The following is an 18334-nucleotide window of genomic DNA, read 5'->3' as shown; positions in this document are numbered from 1 at the left end:
GAAAAGGTGCAACAGCGCCCCATGGGGTCACACTTTTCGGTGGGTCGCAGAATTCGGTGTAACACCCGCTCGCTATCCTTGCTTGAACATCGTCCAGCATCTACGATCGATTGCTCTTCCTTGGGTCCCCCGATATTAACTCTGAATTTCGTACATTGAATTATGAAGCTGAATTTGGGGACATTGAATAGTTAAATTCAGAAGAAAACAAATCCGATAAGTTCTTTCAATTCATAAATATTCAGTGCTATAAATTCAATGGCTTTAATTCAGTGGCAAAAAATCCAGATATAATTTCCGTTATTTAACTGCATTAAAGGTTGGGTACGCGATTTGCGAAACGCCAGCAGATTTTGAAAATACACAACTCAAATGGTCCTACCCCCTCTCCTTCAACGCTGACTCTGACTCCACCCATTCCAAGTACCTGGACGCGCAATCATGCACGAGCGCGAACATGCCCCTTTCACACTGCCGCAAAATCGGGGCCGGTTCCCGGCCAGTTCGGAGCTAGGGCCAGGGCTTTGGTTTCACACCGCCAAAGAACCGGCTCCGGCCCCTAAAAACCGGTTCAACTCTGGCCCCACTTTAGAGCTGGGCTAGAACTAGAACCGCTTTTACGCCGGTGGCAGGGGGCGGAGTTATCCGTACCTTCATAAACAGGAAGACCAACGAAGACCGGCATTTTTTAAAACACCGAAGTAAACAATGGACGTGAATCCGTGTATGGTTCTTTTTTGTTTTTTCTGATTTTGTTTTAAATCGGAATATTCAAAGAACGAACCATACACGGATTGAATCGAAGACGAAATTGTTGTTGTTGTGTTTGAAACTGGCGCGAGGGTTCTTCTGCGCGCCTAACCTGACGCTTGATCATTGTGTGGTGGTTCAACGCGTCAACGCGCCAACGCAGCTAGATGAGTCCGTGTCCATGCAAGTGAACGGAGCGTTCCCTCTTCGTCATAACTATCAAACCAAACATCCTTCACATTCACCGAGCGAACATTATGAAAGTAAAATGCACATTTCTCGCTAAAAATGTTTCCATAAACGCATTTAATGGCGTAACTATGTTACTATTTCCACCCAGAATAAAGAAAGATGTCGGCCGTATGCTTCTGTCCAAGCTCTAGCGGAGACGTTTGTAGTGACGTCATGACGTTGCTCACGCCGGCTCTATGGCTGGCTCTGGCCGGTGTGAAACCAACCGGTTCTTAACTGGGGTAAGGCTGGAACCAGTTTGGAACTGGCCCTAGCACCAGCCCGGAACTGGCTCTCGGTTCTTTTTGGTGTGAAAGCGGCAACAAGATGCGCGAGAGCGAGCCAGGCTAGCGTAGGTTTTCGTTTAACAACATGGCACTACATTCAGCTGTAAATTGCACCCAGTACCGCGGGAAGTAGGGGTTTTGGGGGTGCTGCAACACCCCCTGTCCGAGGCCCTGTCTTATCACAGAAAACGATCATTTCTAAAAACTCCGGCCAAATTGGAGATTTCTGAAAACGCCGGTTATGTGTTGTCGTATCAACGGGGAGAAACGGGATTTTAGGTTCTGAAGCGTCACATTATGCACCAGGAAATGCTTAACGTCATGTGAGCGTCCGCTGTACCGTATTGGTCCGAATATAAACACAAACCCCATTGTAATACGACCTATATATTTGGAAAAAAGATTTGAAGACCAGATCTTGATTTCATGAATAAATAAATTGTATTAATTGAAATAATATACGAAAATAAAAAGGCATAGAATAAAACACTGCATTGCCACTAAACAGTAGTGCAAATAGGCCGTACTGATGTGTACACCAAAGACTATTCCTGACACTCCTCTGCCCCGCTGTGTTCGCTCTGGCTGTGGTAGCTCCGAACTGTTTCGGCCCGTGGCAAAGCGAGTCATCCTCGCTGCTGTCCAAGGCATGTTGAGACGCAGCATTTATTTAATGCTCATATGTCCTAGTGCTGAAAAAAGGTTATATGAAAAAGTGTGAGGGTAGCGGTGGTGCGCTAAACTTGTTCTGTGAGCAGCTGGATGTGAACCATGGTGTGAAGGAAGTGAACACAACGATCGATTTTCAACTGTTCGCGCATGCACTGGTGTAATTGAGCTGCGCTGCTATATATCTTTTTTTATCAATGTGACGAGTTGCGAGTCTAGTGCAGGCCGGGTTTTTTTTTCCCAGCACCCCCTGCTGAGAATACGTTCTCGCGGCTATGGTTGCACCAGATGTTATAAACATTAAACGGTCACATAAATCATTACTATTTTTAGAAAATGTATGTTTGTTTCATATAATTGTATTGGAAGTCCTGGTTTTCACTAGGGTTGCCGCGGTGTGGACATTTTCACACCGAGTAATACACTCGTCTCAACACCGGTATTACCGAGTATAAACGGTATAAACTTTGAAACTAGGTCAACCGCCACACAAGCATCGGTTTTTAGACCCTTCTCGTCCTTCAGTTGCCGCAAACGTTCAAAAGCAGCGCCTAGGATTATTCTTGATTTCAGTTTTTCTCTTTCAGCATTTTTATTATCAATTACTCTCTGAAAAAGAGTTTTCCTTCTCTTTGCTGGTGGTGGTGGTGGTGGTGGTGGGGATGGTGGCGTCTTGTCTGCCATGGAAATTGTCTTCTACTGCTAGGTCCAAATGTGGATTAACTAGTTCCAGTAGATACCGCAGGATAACAACAAACAGGAGCTTGCTCTGGGTCACGAGCTCTGGGTCACGAGTACTGCACGAAGGGGTCGCGCGCGGGGCGCGGGGGAGGGGGAGTGCAGTACTACCGTTTGATTGACGTACTTACTGTCCAATGAAACTCGGTGGCAATGGAAATGATTGGCTGGAGTTTTTCGAGCCCTGCCCGTTCCACAGATGATTGACAAGTTTAATTTTCATGTCAGTACTTCTAACTCAGTGGCTGTAAGCGGGTTATGATAAGGATTTCAAGTAATTTTGCAAAAATGGCCAAAAAAGCGAATCACCTACGCAACCTTTAATATTTTTAAATACATTTTATTTTCTAAATCCGATGACAGATTTACTCCCATAACTATCCTTCAAAGCGCACAGAAATCCTTCGATATAAACAAAGAATTTGAAAGTATTTTCATGGACTCATGCATTTGTTATGCTGCAACTTTTCGATGAAAAACACTTGAAATTAGTACACATCATAAGAGTGTCTTGACTTTCAGCACGTGGGGGGAGGGGGGGGGGGGGGGCGTAGTTTCCTCAAGCCTTAGTTGTTTGCAAGTACGGCTTATGTACGATGCGGCCTGTATTCCTGTAGTTACGGTATCGTACAATACATCCATGATTCAGTGTTGCCAGATTGGGCCAAATAATCTCGGATATAAATAACAATAATCGGGTTAAATAACTTCACATGGTGTGTCTGGTGTGTTTCCAGCATTCGTAGTGTTGATCAGCAGAGATATAGTCCGCCAAGACGTTTAGGTTGCTTAGCAACCAGAGACTCTGTCCATGCAAATGAACGGAGCGTTCCCTCTTCGTCATAACTATCAAACCAAAAATCCTTCACATTCACCGAGCGAACATTATGAAAGTAAAATGCACATTTCTCGCTAAAAATGTTTCCATAAACGCATTTAATGGCGTAACTATGTTACTATTTCCACCCAGAATAAAGAAAGATGTCGGCCGTATGCTTCTGTGCAAGCGTCACTACTCACTACTGCCAGTGACGTCAGGTCAAGCTCCACGCTGATTGGCTATCGCGGCTAAGCATCACGCGTTGGAGCGCAGAAAGTTAAATTTTTTGAACTCCGGGCGTTGGTGCGTTGGGCGCGTTAACGTACGTAATTACGTGCGTCTGCCGCGTCTAACGCCCCTCACGCAACACTTCAACGCGTGTAACGCGTCTACGCGCCTAGACCAATGGTTCCCTATGCAAAAATGCAGATTTTCAAGGCCCCTAACGCGAGTAACGCGGTTGGTGTGGCCGTACCTTAAGACCGATAGATCAAATAAATACTAGGTAACAGTCATTTGTTACTATTTCACATCTTAATTGCAGCTGGGATGAATGAGTTTTTATATTTTTTGAACCTGGAGTTAGGCATTCTAATTCGTCTACCTGATGGTTGCAACCCCATTTCCTGATTCAGTATGTGGGTTGGATCATTCAGAATCGTATGTGCCTCACTGAGCCCTGACTTTTCATACAGCAACTGTAGGTAGCCCTGTTCTTGGTGGCCGACAATTTTAAAGCTGAACAGACGCCAGAGCATTCAATAAAAACACCCAAATACTTATATGACGTAACCTGACTTATTGGTATGTTGTGAATAAGTAAACGATTAGGTTCACAGATTGATCTTGGGTCAAAGTTGCTAGATTGGGTGGGAAAAATGGCACAATCTGGCAGCACTGCCACCATCCCTAAATTATGGAGCGGATGGACCCATGGACCTTCTGCCTCCGTGCTCAGGCTTTCAGACCCATTGGTGCTTTACACTTATAGCACTAGTACTTATGCCGACATGGTCGTCATGAAGAAAAAAAAAGACTACAAACACTACCGCACAAGCAACAAATGTGCGAACACATGACTAATGTGCACACTTTTACTGCACAGGCCCAAAGAGAAGGAGACTCACTTGAGGTCCTGCAGAAGCTCTTTGGCGTTGAGCATGGTGATGAGGGAGGTGGTGGCGGCTGGGATGATGATGATTGGTGTCCGAGATCCTGAAAACACACAGAGCACAAGAGACTACAGTCAGGTATATTCATATCAGATGGGCCCTAATCATTCAAAATGCCATTTGATTGAAGAGGCTGTTGGTGTATTGTCCCAAAATCATTCTCAAATAAAAACAAATTCTTTGCTTCCATGAAGCTTCTTACACTCGCACATTTATAAAAAACAATCAGTAAATGTGATTCAAGTGGATAGATACCTTTCTTCTGATTTGGTGGAGGTCTGGCTTGAGACACTGAAAAGAGAAGAGGAAAATCTTGTAAGAGCAGTGTAGAGCTTTCCCTAAAAGCTTCTCACCCAGACCTTTCACACAAAGACAATACCACATCAGTTGAACAACAAACACTAGAGTGAACAGCAGTATCGGTCAGACACAACGATACCACTTATAGGAAAACATTGTTTGAGGGTCGATATTTTTTTGATTTGATGGTCCAGAAATATAGTTATTCTGTACTTAGCTTGATACGATAAATTGGTTGTTGACACAGAACAAAGCTGTTGTAGACAGATTGTGGAACAAACTATAGCTGCCTCTATTAAAGGCCCACTATGCAACTTCGGGCATTTCTTCGCTGTTTTCTTGGTTTTGGCACGCACATTTCTCTACACAGCGCCCCCTACAGCTTCGTAGCAGATATTTCACAACACTGTCGTAACAACTCGTTGACGACCCTTCCCCATGCACTTCTACGCGAGCCATGTGCATTTGTTTTCAAAGAAGCCGGCGAATGCGTGGAGCCATGACCGAAGTAGATGTTCATAAAGTGTAGGCAAGGTTATACATTTTTAAAATGGTGTATTTGTATTGCAATAAACATAAATCCATCCTTTATTTTATAGTTGACGGGGAGAATTTATATCCTAGATTATAATTGTTTTATCTTAGGTTGAACAGAACAATCAGTGTAAGAGTTTTGGCCAACATAATAATCTAAATAAACAAGAACCTGGATTCGGGGATTCAGTCTGTATCTGGGGGACGAGACGGACGAACAGCAAAACACCCATGGAAACAAAGGTGTTTATATGGTTGCAACCAAGCAAGCTAGAAACATACAGGGCTCACAACAAAACGGTCGAGAAAACAATTTTTACAGGGCTCACAACAAAATGGTTGAGCAAACACATTTGTACAGAGACTATCAACATCAAGAATACCACGAAGACAAAGTTCACCAAAGGGTACTTTCAATTTCAAAAGCAACACGGCCGAGTCGCCGTCTGATTTGCAGTCTTCTTTTTCTTTCAGTTCACGCTATTCCTGAAAACGTTTACTCGTGTCTGGCCTCTCTGTTGCTCTGTTTCTCTGTCTCTTTTTAGTCGGCTGATCTATGATGAATATAACAATCCCTTATTTACTTGGGTTTATATCGAGCCGGTTCCGTGTTTGGGGGTCTGTGCCGTAAAGCACCAACGCCCGGAGTTCAGAAAATTGAACTTTCAACGCTCAAGTGAAGGAGTTCAAGTACCTCGGGGTCTTGTTCGCGAGTGAGGGTACTATGGAGCGTGAGATTGGCCGGAGAATCGGAGCAGCGGGGGCGGTATTGCGTTCGCTTTAACGCACCGTTGTTACAAAAAGAGAGCTGAGCCGCAAGGCAAAGCTCTCGATCTACCGGTCGATCTTCGTTCCTATGGTCATGAGGGTTGGGTGATGGCCGAAAGGACGAGATCGCGGGTACAAGCGGCCAAGATGAGTTTTCGCAGAAGGGTGGCTGGCGTCTCGGGATAGGGTGAGAAGCTCAGCCATCCGTGAGGAACTCGGATTAGAGCCGCTGCTCCTTTACTTAGAAAGGAGTCAGCTGAGGTGGTTCGGGCATCTGGCAAGGATGCCCACTGGGCGCCTCCATTGGGAGGTGTTTCAGGCACGTCCAGTGGGGAGGAGACCTCGGGGAAGACCCAGGACTAGGTGGAGAGATTATATCTCAACACTGGCCTGGGAATGCCTCGGGATCCCCCCGTCAGAGCTGGTCAATGTGGCCCGGGAAAGGGAAGTCTGGAGCCCCCTGCTTGAGCTGCTCCCCCCGCGACCCGACCCCGGATAAACTGATGACGATGAGATGAGATTGTTATTTATATCCGAGATCATTTAATCTAACCCGATCTAAACTCTATCATGTACCCAAACACGGCGGCGTTTGGGTTTCCTACCTCGGACTCTAGCGCAGCCACAGGCGCGTTGGGCGCGTTGAACCATTTTTGTGACACACAATGATCAAGCGTCAGGTTAGGCGCGTTACTCGCGTTATCCAACACGAGTAACGCGGTTGGTGTGGCCGTACCATTAGTCGATTGATCCATGATGAATGCAACAATTGCCTCGCAACTGGCTGTTTATATCTAGCCGGTGCCAAGTTTGGGTGCGTGTCTGTGCCGTAAAGCATTTTCGAAACTACAATCTGATTACATTTTTGAGGATACTTCCGTTGCGTCACATCCGGATTGTCCCGGTCCGAACAGATCAAGTTGCATATGCGCTTTTTCACTGGCGACATGGGTAAATGACACACCCACCAATCGACCCAGAAATGGATGCAGAACCATCAGCATAACTCTCAACCTGCATACTTAATGTAATTTTGGCTAAAAAAGTTGCATAGTGGGCCTTTAAGACCATATTGAATTTGTGAAATTATTTTTTAAACAAACCAATTTTTTTGTCAACCAGAAGATTATTGGGGAAGCAAAAAGTCCTGATTCTCCCATAAAACGACCCCCCACCCCCATCCCTAGTAGGGCTAGTGTAGAGAATGATGTAATCTAACAAGTATGTACCGCTATTCCCGCCTGACAAAATTGGCAAACACATACTTGGTTGTGCCCGCTACGTCAGTGCCATCAGAGCGCGTGTTCTCCGAAGATGGACTAATTGTCAACAGATTACGCACCCGTCTTCATCCCGAACATTTTTCTTTTAGATAGTGCAAGACTATGACCACTTACTTTCATTATTAAAATTACAACTCTATTCCGCTAACCTATGCCTAAAATCATTATGGCATAGCACATTTTCATATGAACAGTTAATTGAATTTTCACTGTCAAAATAAATAGCGATCTGTTTTGCCTAAGCCCACGTTTAACTTCTTAAACTCGAGGTTCCCCAGATTTGGTAAGACCATGATCACTCTCGCAGCAAAAGGCATACAACACTGCCCTTATTATGTAGAAATAGTCATATAGAATTAAACATGAGAAATATCAAATCAAACATGAGAAACTCCATTACAAGCACATATAAGTCATTTTCGCACACCAAACACAACTCAAACACCAAGCATATTAGACAATTTAGAAAATTAAAAATGGGCTGGAGCTTAAGAGTTTAAATAATTTGGATGTTGAATGTTGATGGCGCAGTTGTTTGAATAAACAGATTGATTTAATACAAATCATAAAAGCCTCTCCCTGTGTCATTGTTTCGCGTGTATCCGAGTTGCGTGCGTGCGTCGGGGGGTTCTTGATTGACCGATTTTCGAATATTATTCGAATACTTCTCGGCGAATATCGAATAGTATTTTTGCCAGAAATGCACATCCCTAGTCAAGACCCCCTAGAATACCCTGGGCCAGGACCTTGTGGACCGTCGGTGCCCGGGTAGAAGGCACAACAGTTCAAGAACAACATGAGAGACGAAGAAGTGGACGGAGCTGGTCCAGGTTTGGGTTGGTGCTCACCTGGCCGAGGGACGGGCTGCAGCACTGGGGCCTGGGCCTTCCTGGCAGATGCCCCTTCCTGAGGACACATCAAGCAGACCAATCAGACCCCTCTGCATCGGTATGAGGCCTGAATACATCAAGAATCCGATATTCCTTAGGATTCCAAACGAATATCTAAATATTGAAAAAATAGTCCATTCAGTGTGCATCTTTCACTGTAACAGGCAGCAGGCAGGAACCACTGCTGCTGAAACACCTTTTTATCAACTCATCGTTTTATAAAGTGGTACAATTAGTAAATCAAATTTTATTTGAATAACGCAAAACAGCAATACGAGTCGACGCCAGTGGCTTTGGGATACTCAGTCTGAGTTCTACCTGGTTACATCAGAGCTTCATGCATACTAAAAGGTGTCCAAACTTTGCTACCTGTTCTGTTCATCTTTACTAAATAACAGGGTTTCCCGAAGCAAATTTGTGAGTTAAGGTGGAGGGGTTTTCCGGCCGGGATGGGGGGTTGCTGTCTGACCGCTGTCTGTTTGCGCGATAAGACCACAGACTCTGTACTACATTCAACAATTATTTGCACTAATATGAACACTAAATATTAAATAATAGTAATATAGAATTAATAAATCAGCACCTTTTCAAAATAGCAAGAACAAGAACAGTGAATTAATTTGTGCAATTTTAACGATACAAATATTTAGAAATAAATAAATTGCTAAACATTGTAAATTAACAACTGAACAACAGCCAAGTAGGTATGGCTTTTTGTGTCTTTTGGACTCACTAAAACATCGAAATGGCTGCTAAATAAGTTATAAATTTAATAAATGAATAGAAGAAAGAAAATTAAAAGCGATGATGGCTGGGGGTAAATGGCTTAAGTATCCTAACAGTACCGAACTATCAGAAACTAAGAAATAATAATTCAGTCATACAGTCTTATGCATGCTCAAATATGCTTAGACTTTAATAAAAACATTCATATTTTGGTATTTAAAATTTGTAAGAAAAAACACGAAAATCCGAATACTGAAAAAAGATTGGCATACTTACCATACAAATGAATATCTACACATAAAATACTATTGGCATTATAAGAAAAATATGTCAACCCATTGAACATTTTGCAATGGTTGTAATGAAACAAAGGGCCCGATAAGCTGCAATGGCAGCTCTACCATTCAAGCCATTCAAAATAGGTAACTTTTGCTACATTTGGTTTCTGTTTAATGTTTCATTACATGAAGCACATCTGTAGCAAGGCTTTCGAAGTGTATAAAAGTTCGCTCCACTTCCCCCATAACCCAATCATTTGTAATCCACCAAACGACTATGAAGTCTGGTCTCCCAATCAGTCATCAGCGACGCTACAAGCTTTGGCATGTGGTAATGCACCCTCCCCTCTGATACACACAAATGGCCAGACTAGAAAGTCTTTTCATACTACAAGGTTGGAAATCCCTGGTGTATAATGTCTGCTCAATCACTCTATTGGAAAGAGTTCAGACATTTAATCAAAAGCAATAACTGAACTATGATATCCTTCAGGGGGAGAGAGTTTAACATGTACAGAGGGCCCTGGCAGCCAGTGCCACACTGGAAACACATGCTGCTGGCACCCCACATCCTGAGTTAGCTCTATATATACACATACTACCCCCACCTAGACTGGGTAGCCCCGCCCATTCTGCCAGGGATTTGAGTTCGCCCTGCAGAAGGGTCTGGAGAAGAGCAATCCATTTCTTTCTACTTCTGAGACGTTTTTGCAGGAGCCAATCACCAAGCTGACTTTTCCCCCTGGCGCGCTATTGGCTGGTTTAACTCAATGATGAAAGTGAAGCGACGGCAAGCAGCCAATTGCGTAGAGTCATTTGAACTGGCCCATTAATAACGCCTCTTGTGCTGAAGAAAATGACAGCAGCTTCCCCAGACCAACGTTCATTCTACGATTGAGCTTGGTCTGGCAATAGCAATGCTAAACCCCACCCACAGTTTGGTTGTCTGACCAAAATCAGAACCTTTCATTTCAACTTGAGGCTTGGTTTCGCAAGGAAGTGAAACCATGAAATAAATTGTAGGGACTTGACAACAGTGATGGGGAAAAGATTGTCCCATAGAAAATAAGTTAAATCAAGATTGATAATATCTTCGAGGCTGAAAGATATCCATCTAATTTTATCTATAGATCAATAGAGATACGCATCAAGATCTATTTATATGCAAGAATAAATAATGGTGCAAAGCTATTGTTAGGTAACAAAGAAAGTCCTTTGGAACGCCGTTAACCTCATATTACTGCGGCTGCACACATGCTTATGACTACTGCAGGATGGGCGTCAGTCAGGAGCGCCCCGCACCCCACAACCAACATCATCACACCACGCCCTGACGACTGAACAGGGTGCCACGGCAACAGCGACAGGAAAAGGAAGAAAAGATTAAAAAGCAGCAACGGTGGGGGGATGGAGCAACGAAGAGGGGGAGAGAGAGAGAACGAGGGAGAGCGAGGGGAGAGAGCACAAGAGGAGGAGGGGATTATTCACACGCAGCCTGGAGCAGCTCATCAGACCAAGCACACATAGCCCAGCCTCCTACTACTCCTTCTCCCTCGCTCGCTCACTCACTATCGTCAAACCCCTCTGTGTGTTTTTCCAGAACAGAAGCGCCATGGCACACGGCACTGGGGAGGTCGACGACGATGGAGATATAGAGGGAAGAGGGCATCACTCGGGGTGATGCAGCAGTAGAACTGGTAAGCTGAGACAGCGCTACAACTAGAATTACACAATCTGAGAGGAGGGCTAGAACAGAGCGGACGCCAAGCTGAAATCTAGAGTGGCCACGGACCCTCATCTCCATCCGTCTGCCTCGACAACACTTGAACAGGGACCGGGGGTGCCGTTTTTGCAGTAACCCCTCCCCCTCCTCAATCATGCAAGCGACCATCACAGGGCTTGCCAGGGTGACAACAGCAGCAGAACCACAGTTCTCGTAGCCACCTCCCCTTCACCACAGCCAAGGGGACAGCGCCACAGGCAGACGACCAGCGATGGAGGACTCCCAGGGCCCTGCCCGCAGACTTCCTCATGTGCGGAGCCGTTACGTGGACTGAATGGTGGCAGGGCTCCACCTACACCAGGACCCCCTTGCGGAATCAGAACATAACCCTCCATCTGAATGGCAGTTCAGTGACTGATGTGGTTAAAGAGCATGGACTACTTGAAACTCAATGACAGAAAAGAAGGCCAAATTAGCCGACCCTGAGCAGCCGTGTGACACAAGACGCCTTAAGGTCCGACGGGGACCAGCGTTTGGGACTGGGAATGGAATCCTTCAATGACAGGATTCTGCCATGACACGGTGAGGTTTCAGCTCATTACTTGAGTTGATTACTTGAATACAACGGAATGGTTTAAGCCCACCTACCAGTAAACAGTAACCCTAATGATGACACACACACATATATATATATATATATACATATATATACATATATACATATATATACATATATATACATATATACATACATACATACATACATACATACATACATACATACATACATACATACATACATACATACATACATACATACATACATACATACATACATACATACATACATACATACATACATACATACATACATACATACATACATACATACATACATACATACATACATACATACATACATACATACATACATACATACATACATACATACATACATACATACATACATACATACATACATACATACATACATACATACATACATACATACATACATACATACATACATACATACATACATACATACATACATACATACATACATACATACATATATATATATATATACATATACATATATATATATATATATATATATATATATACATATACATATATATATATATATATATATATATATATATATATATATATATATATATATATATATATATATATATATATATATATATATATATATACATACATACATATATATACACATACATATATACATGTATATACACATACATATATACATGTATATACACATACATATATACACACATACATATATACATGTATATATACACATACATATATATACACATACATATATACATGTATATACACATACATATATACATGTATATACACATACATATATACATGTATATACACATACATATATACATGTATATACACATACATATATACATGTATATACACATACATATATACATGTATATACACATACATATATACACATACATATATACATGTATATACACATACATATATACATGTATATACACATACATATATACATGTATATACACATACATATATACATGTATATACACATACATATATACATGTATATACACATACATATATACATGTATATACACATACATATATACATGTATATACACATACACACACACACACATTTTTTTTTTTTATAAATCGAGCGAGAAACTTGTGCCAGATGAGATACAAATAAAAAACTTCCCCTAATTCGTTCCACTACCGGTAACTCATCCATGAGAGCTGGGCTTCAGGTTTTGTGAGCTCTTACAAACAGCTCTTTGTCTCGTGGGGCTCCTTTAAGAGGCTAGTGTGCGTCATTCTGTACAATGTGACAACACTCCTCACTCCGAGGGGTGAGTGGCCAACTAACGACAAAGCAAACGGATAGGCTGTCTTGATTACACACCAGCCGCCTCAGCATCTTGCAATAGTCAACAACATTTTTGCAAATGTTGTACTTTACAATATTTAAATCCTCTTTGCATTGAAAGGCAATCTTTCTGGTTGAATCAGGTCAGTGCAGATGAAGACAGTTAGACTAGATAATGTGAATATGACTGTTGCACAAGGGTGTGGCCATCTGTATTTACATCCTTCCTGAAGAAACCCACACACCATCTATTTGACTTTCTATTTTTAGGCTCAGATTACATTCAGAACCCAAGCACTTGTTGAATGAATGAGCAACTAAAAATACAAAGCAACACAGAGAAAGTCCCAACAAACATAATCCCTAAACTATAATGTGACAAGAGCAACTCCAGTATTATTATTTTTAAGACACTCAATATACGTTCGGATTTACATACCCTATCCCTCTCCTAGATAACAACACTGCAACATGGCGGCGGGCCCAAACCTCGGAGCGGGATAGACTTCCATGGAAGCTGGACATAAACATTGGACCTAGAGATCCATGCCAAACCCATCATCTCCAGGCCTCAGGAGCAAACGACCACTGACTGGAGGAGTGTGGCCCCCACTGGATCCAACGGTCTCACCCCACCCAAGACAACATGCAGTGGAGGCGGCGTCACTGCTGCACCTACATGGCAGGTCTCTTGTATCTACTCTCCCTGCTAGGAGTGCTGGTCTTTCTGGTCCACCAGGACTGGCTGCCGGGGCTGACAGGCACCCCGTGGAGGACAGGCCATCCCATGGACTATGACAGTGGCGGGCTACACTCCACCAAGGCCAAAGGGAACCTCAGCTCCCGAAGCAGCCTGTGGAGATTCGTCATCGATCCACTGCCCAACTTCAACAACGTCAGCTCCCTCCAGGAGGATTCCAACGCCTCACCACAGGACAACCTGGTGCTCAACAGGACACTGAACGCTGAAAATGCCAGCCAGAGCGCAGAGGGAGGCGTGAGCGGCAGGCTCACCTCCGGGCCATACCCCTACATCATCAACGAGCCAGACAAATGCCCAGAGGGGGAAGCTCCACCTTTCCTGGTGTTGCTGATAGCCACAGAGGCTCGCCAGGTGGAGGCCAGGGATGCCATTCGACAGACGTGGGGTAACGAGAGTGTGACCCCCGGAATTGGAATCGCCCGCTTGTTCTTGCTGGGAGCCAACGAAGGGCAGCTGGGACACCTGCAGCAGAAGATGCTGGAAGCGGAAAGCCTTCGGCACCACGACATCATCCAGCAGGACTTCCTGGATGCATACAACAACCTGACGGTGAAGACCCTGATGGGGATGAACTGGGTGGCGCTGCACTGCCGGCGGGCCAGCTACGTCATGAAGACAGACAGTGACATGTTCGTCAACACAGAGTACCTCATCCACAAGCTGCTCAGGCCACTGCTCAAGAAGAGAGACTTCTTTACAGGCAACAACATGAGAGGCTTCGCGCCAAACAGAAACGAGAACAGCAAGTGGTACATGTCGCAGGAGTTGTACCCCAGCGACAAGTACCCCACCTTCTGCTCTGGGACGGGGTACGTGTTCTCTGGAGACTTGGCGGGCAAAGTGTACAGAGCCTCACTGAGCATCCAGCACCTGCACCTGGAGGACGTGTATGTGGGGATCTGCTTGGCCAGGTTAGGGTTAGAGCCGGTGCCTCCGCCCAACGAGTTCCTGTTCAACCACTGGAGGGTGTCCTACTCTAGCTGCAAGTACAGCCACCTCATCACCTCCCATGGGTTCCATCCTAGCGAACTGATCAAGTACTGGAATCACCTGCAGATCAACAAGCACCATGCCTGCATCAACTCTTTAAAGGAGAAAATGGGAAGGCTGCACCAAGGCAGAACCCAGTAACAACACACTCTGGTGGGGAGGGGACTTCACGTTGGTCCATACAGATGAAACACTTATTCGGATAAGGATTCCCATATATCCCAGTAAGCAAATGGAAACCTCAAAACCGATGGGGTTTTAAAGAAAGAAAGTCGAAGATATTATGCTTTCAATGAATAAAATACAAAAATGTTTAAACCCTGATGTCCAACAAAAAAAAAAAGCAGTTCAAGAAGAAATAAATGTGCTGTTTTGTTACAATGCAAGCTTTACGTCCATCATACCCCTGTGCTCTCATGGGCATGCTCAAGTAAATCAATAAATTCAAACATCCATATTATCAAGAATTAGTCGCTTCAGTCTTGAATGTCAGCTGGAAGAAATAACCACTAGTTAACCACTTACTCTTAAAGAATCAATGGCATGCTACTTTATTGATGCTTTTATATAGATATTAGTGGGCCCCAAACACAGCATTTGAAAACGTTCCCCAAATTCAGCCGTGGTGCAGATTTACAGCCACTACGAGCCATTCGCACATTGAGCTTTCCCCAAATGCGCCGTTTCGTTGTCTGTAGCTTTAATGCAAATGAAGAGGAGAGGCGGGTCAAGGAGGAGGGTGGGGGTGTGGCCCTGAGCAGCTTACAGCCACAGTACCATGCACTCTGTATACAGTGGATGTATCGCAATGGCGAGGCACACACAGCCTTAGCCATGTTCTGTAAATATTCCAGAACACACGCTCTATATCTAAATAATATCATATTATACATAGCTATCTATATGATATAATATATATTATCACGGCCAAAAGCTGTGAGCCTCCAGACGATATTATGAATCTCAAACGGCCGCGTCGGGTTCTCCGATGTCTCTGGTTCTTCCACATCAATCCGGAGTAGAATGAACCACGACATGGAGGAGAAAGGGATTTCACCCGCTATTGTTGACCGCGGTTGTCTCACGCCGGAGCCTCGCTGCCGAGGGACCAACGCCTCGGCAGCGCTCAGCGCTTAGGCACCACCGCCTCCTGCAGCGCAGAGGCGGTGGTCCCTCGGCAGCGGCAAGCGGGGCTCAAGCGGGAGACATTCGCGGCCAAAAATCCTTTTCTCCTCCATGTCGTGGTTCATGTACTTCAGGGAGTCAAAGCCTAAGTGAGAACCAAGTGCCAAGCACTAACAATCGCAAGGTTAAACCATTCCCTGAATACAACAAAAAAACATAGGATAAGATGCTACACAACCAAGAACTATAACTAAGTACAACATACAATAAGTGCGCACAATAAGGTAGGCGATTCCATTTTAAGCATTGTTTCAACTAGTCAGCTTACCTTCCACATATTCAATGACGAAACACAGAAGGCATTAACAGCATTAAACCACAATTCTTGGGTCTTACCGTCACAGACTTCAAAGTCATGCCGTGGTAGGTTCCCATGGTGTCGATTTTGAAGCCCTCCGTTTCTAGAGAAATGAAAACGGGTAAACCAAAAGCCTTAGGCATCTTCAACGCAACCGGAACAAGTGATAAAGCAACATTGGACCGTTGTATTGATCCTACAGCACTTGAAGTTAGCATCAACAACGTGTGTGTTGGCACGGAGAACCAGCAGACTGACCTTCCTTCCCCTTGAAGCGCTCCTGGTCGTATCTGTTGTAGGCAGCAGGCACCGGCTGTTTGCTTCTGGCAGACGGGTCCTGAGAAGGAAAAGGAATGTACAACTATTCAAAACAAAACTCATTCAATACTCTCAATACTGTTGTACAGATCACATAGAGGCACACTCCTGTTGTTTTATTGACATAAACTAGCATCATGAATATTTATGCAACACTAGCGATACTGTACTTTAAGAAATGTTTCAGAAAGGGGCCAAAACCCACAATAACCCCAACATTACGATGTAGAACGCATGAAACAGTTGAGAATCCACATGTCACTGTTACAGAATCAGAAAACTTTATTGATCCCTTGGGGGGGAGATTGTTTCGTTCCAGATGCTCCGTACAAATATAAATTACAAGCATAGAAGATAAGATTATAAATAAAATAAAAGTAAGAATAAAGTAAGTAGTGGACATCTCTATGTGGGTTATATTCACAAATTTACAATACAATATTTACATTTTGTTTTATGTGCAAATAGTAGCGAAAATGAAGAGTTATGAATAAATAAATGATAGCTTATTTTAAAGTCAAGTCTGACTGGACAGACACAAAATACATCACATTAAAACGACACACGCGTTGATAGATAGTTAGACAGATAGGCCTAGATAGATAGATAAATATGTTCCATTATTTGCCTTGCGGAGCCAGCCAGTCCTGTGCACCTATGCAAATTAGCCATGTGCGCCAATGTCAATTTGTTTGACGAATGAGTGCAGATCATGATTTTTTTACTATAGCACGCAACGTTTTCTTGTTCTCGGTTGTAATTACATTTTAGGATTTTTTTTTTATATATAATAATTAATTTAACACACACACACACACACACACACACACACACACACACACACACACACACACACACACACACACACACACACACACACACACACACACACACACACACACACACACACACACACACACACACACACCTGTCCTGCTTGCTGTCAAAGCACTTTATCCAACAGGCAAAACCGTCTCTGCAATATGGCCAAAGTGTATGGGAGTTCAGTCTTTGATATGGCTGTCTGTACTAAAAGCATACGGCTCCTTTAAATGCGGCAAAATTGAATTGTACGTCATGAGCGACAAAAGCGACAAAAGCGAAAAGAAATATTCCCAGCGATTTTTCATGAGCGACCACAGTGTCTTTGAAGCGCAATTCGCTTTTGGTGTGAACGCACAGTAAGGGGCCACTCACACTAGGGCCGCGGCCCCGTGCCCGAGCTCATTTGCATACTAAAGTCTATAACGTTTGGCTAGTGTGACCACGCCATCCATATTCCAGCACGGAACAGCCCCTTGGCCACGGGACACTTGGGAGAGGTGTGCCGTGGCCAAAGTACAGAGGCTAATGAGATGACACGCGGATACGCAACGTAAGCTGGATGACGTAGTCCTTGCGCGACCCTTCTTTCTTTATAGGTCCATGCCCTTCTTCCCCGCAACAATCATTTTAAACAATGGCGGCAAGCGGTTCACGAGTGGGTTTACGTTGGTGCGATAGTGAAGTCGAGTGTTTACTTGAAATTTGGGCCAACGACAGCCTTCACGTTGTTGTTCTCCATTGTTGTTATGGCGGCGAGGACGCTTGGTGATGACGTATTTATCGTATTACGACGTGATGACGTGTGATGCAGGTACGCGTCCTGCGTCCCTGACGCATTAAAATCTGAAAGGACGCACTAAAC

The 18334-nt window shown here is 43.9% G+C and overlaps 2 protein-coding genes across 5 annotated transcripts in view; one reads left to right on the top strand and one right to left on the bottom strand.

Moving 5' to 3' along the window:
* cdc73 (cell division cycle 73, Paf1/RNA polymerase II complex component, homolog (S. cerevisiae)) overlaps nt 1–18334 on the bottom strand; it is a 50922-nt gene that overhangs the window by 19614 nt on the left and 12974 nt on the right. Inside the window, exons 9-13 of the mRNA XM_056596496.1 lie at nt 16588–16666; nt 16368–16432; nt 8401–8458; nt 4923–4958; nt 4623–4710 (exon numbers count right to left, since the gene is read on the bottom strand). Of these exons, the coding sequence (XP_056452471.1) occupies nt 4623–4710; nt 4923–4958; nt 8401–8458; nt 16368–16432; nt 16588–16666 (326 nt within the window). The remainder of the gene's footprint in view (nt 1–4622; nt 4711–4922; nt 4959–8400; nt 8459–16367; nt 16433–16587; nt 16667–18334) is intronic.
* On the top strand, nt 3232–17508 carry LOC130387429 (beta-1,3-galactosyltransferase 2-like). 4 transcript variants are annotated; one of them, XM_056596498.1, is made up of 3 exons: nt 3232–4745; nt 11047–11751; nt 13549–17508. In XM_056596498.1, exon 3 carries the CDS (start codon nt 13740–13742, stop codon nt 14985–14987), a length of 1248 nt encoding a protein of 415 aa, XP_056452473.1. In that variant the 5' UTR covers nt 3232–4745; nt 11047–11751; nt 13549–13739; the 3' UTR covers nt 14988–17508. The 4 variants fall into 4 exon arrangements, with proteins under 4 accessions (XP_056452473.1, XP_056452475.1, XP_056452474.1 ...); XM_056596500.1 differs by lacking the exon at nt 11047–11751; XM_056596499.1 differs by lacking the exon at nt 3232–4745 and having other exon boundaries at nt 10886–11143.

Source organism: Gadus chalcogrammus, chromosome 8, assembly GCF_026213295.1.
Source record: "Gadus chalcogrammus isolate NIFS_2021 chromosome 8, NIFS_Gcha_1.0, whole genome shotgun sequence".
Classification (NCBI taxonomy): Eukaryota; Metazoa; Chordata; class Actinopteri; order Gadiformes; family Gadidae; genus Gadus; species Gadus chalcogrammus.
Note: the sequence above shows the minus strand (reverse complement) of the source record. Positions and strands in the feature narration are given on the sequence as shown.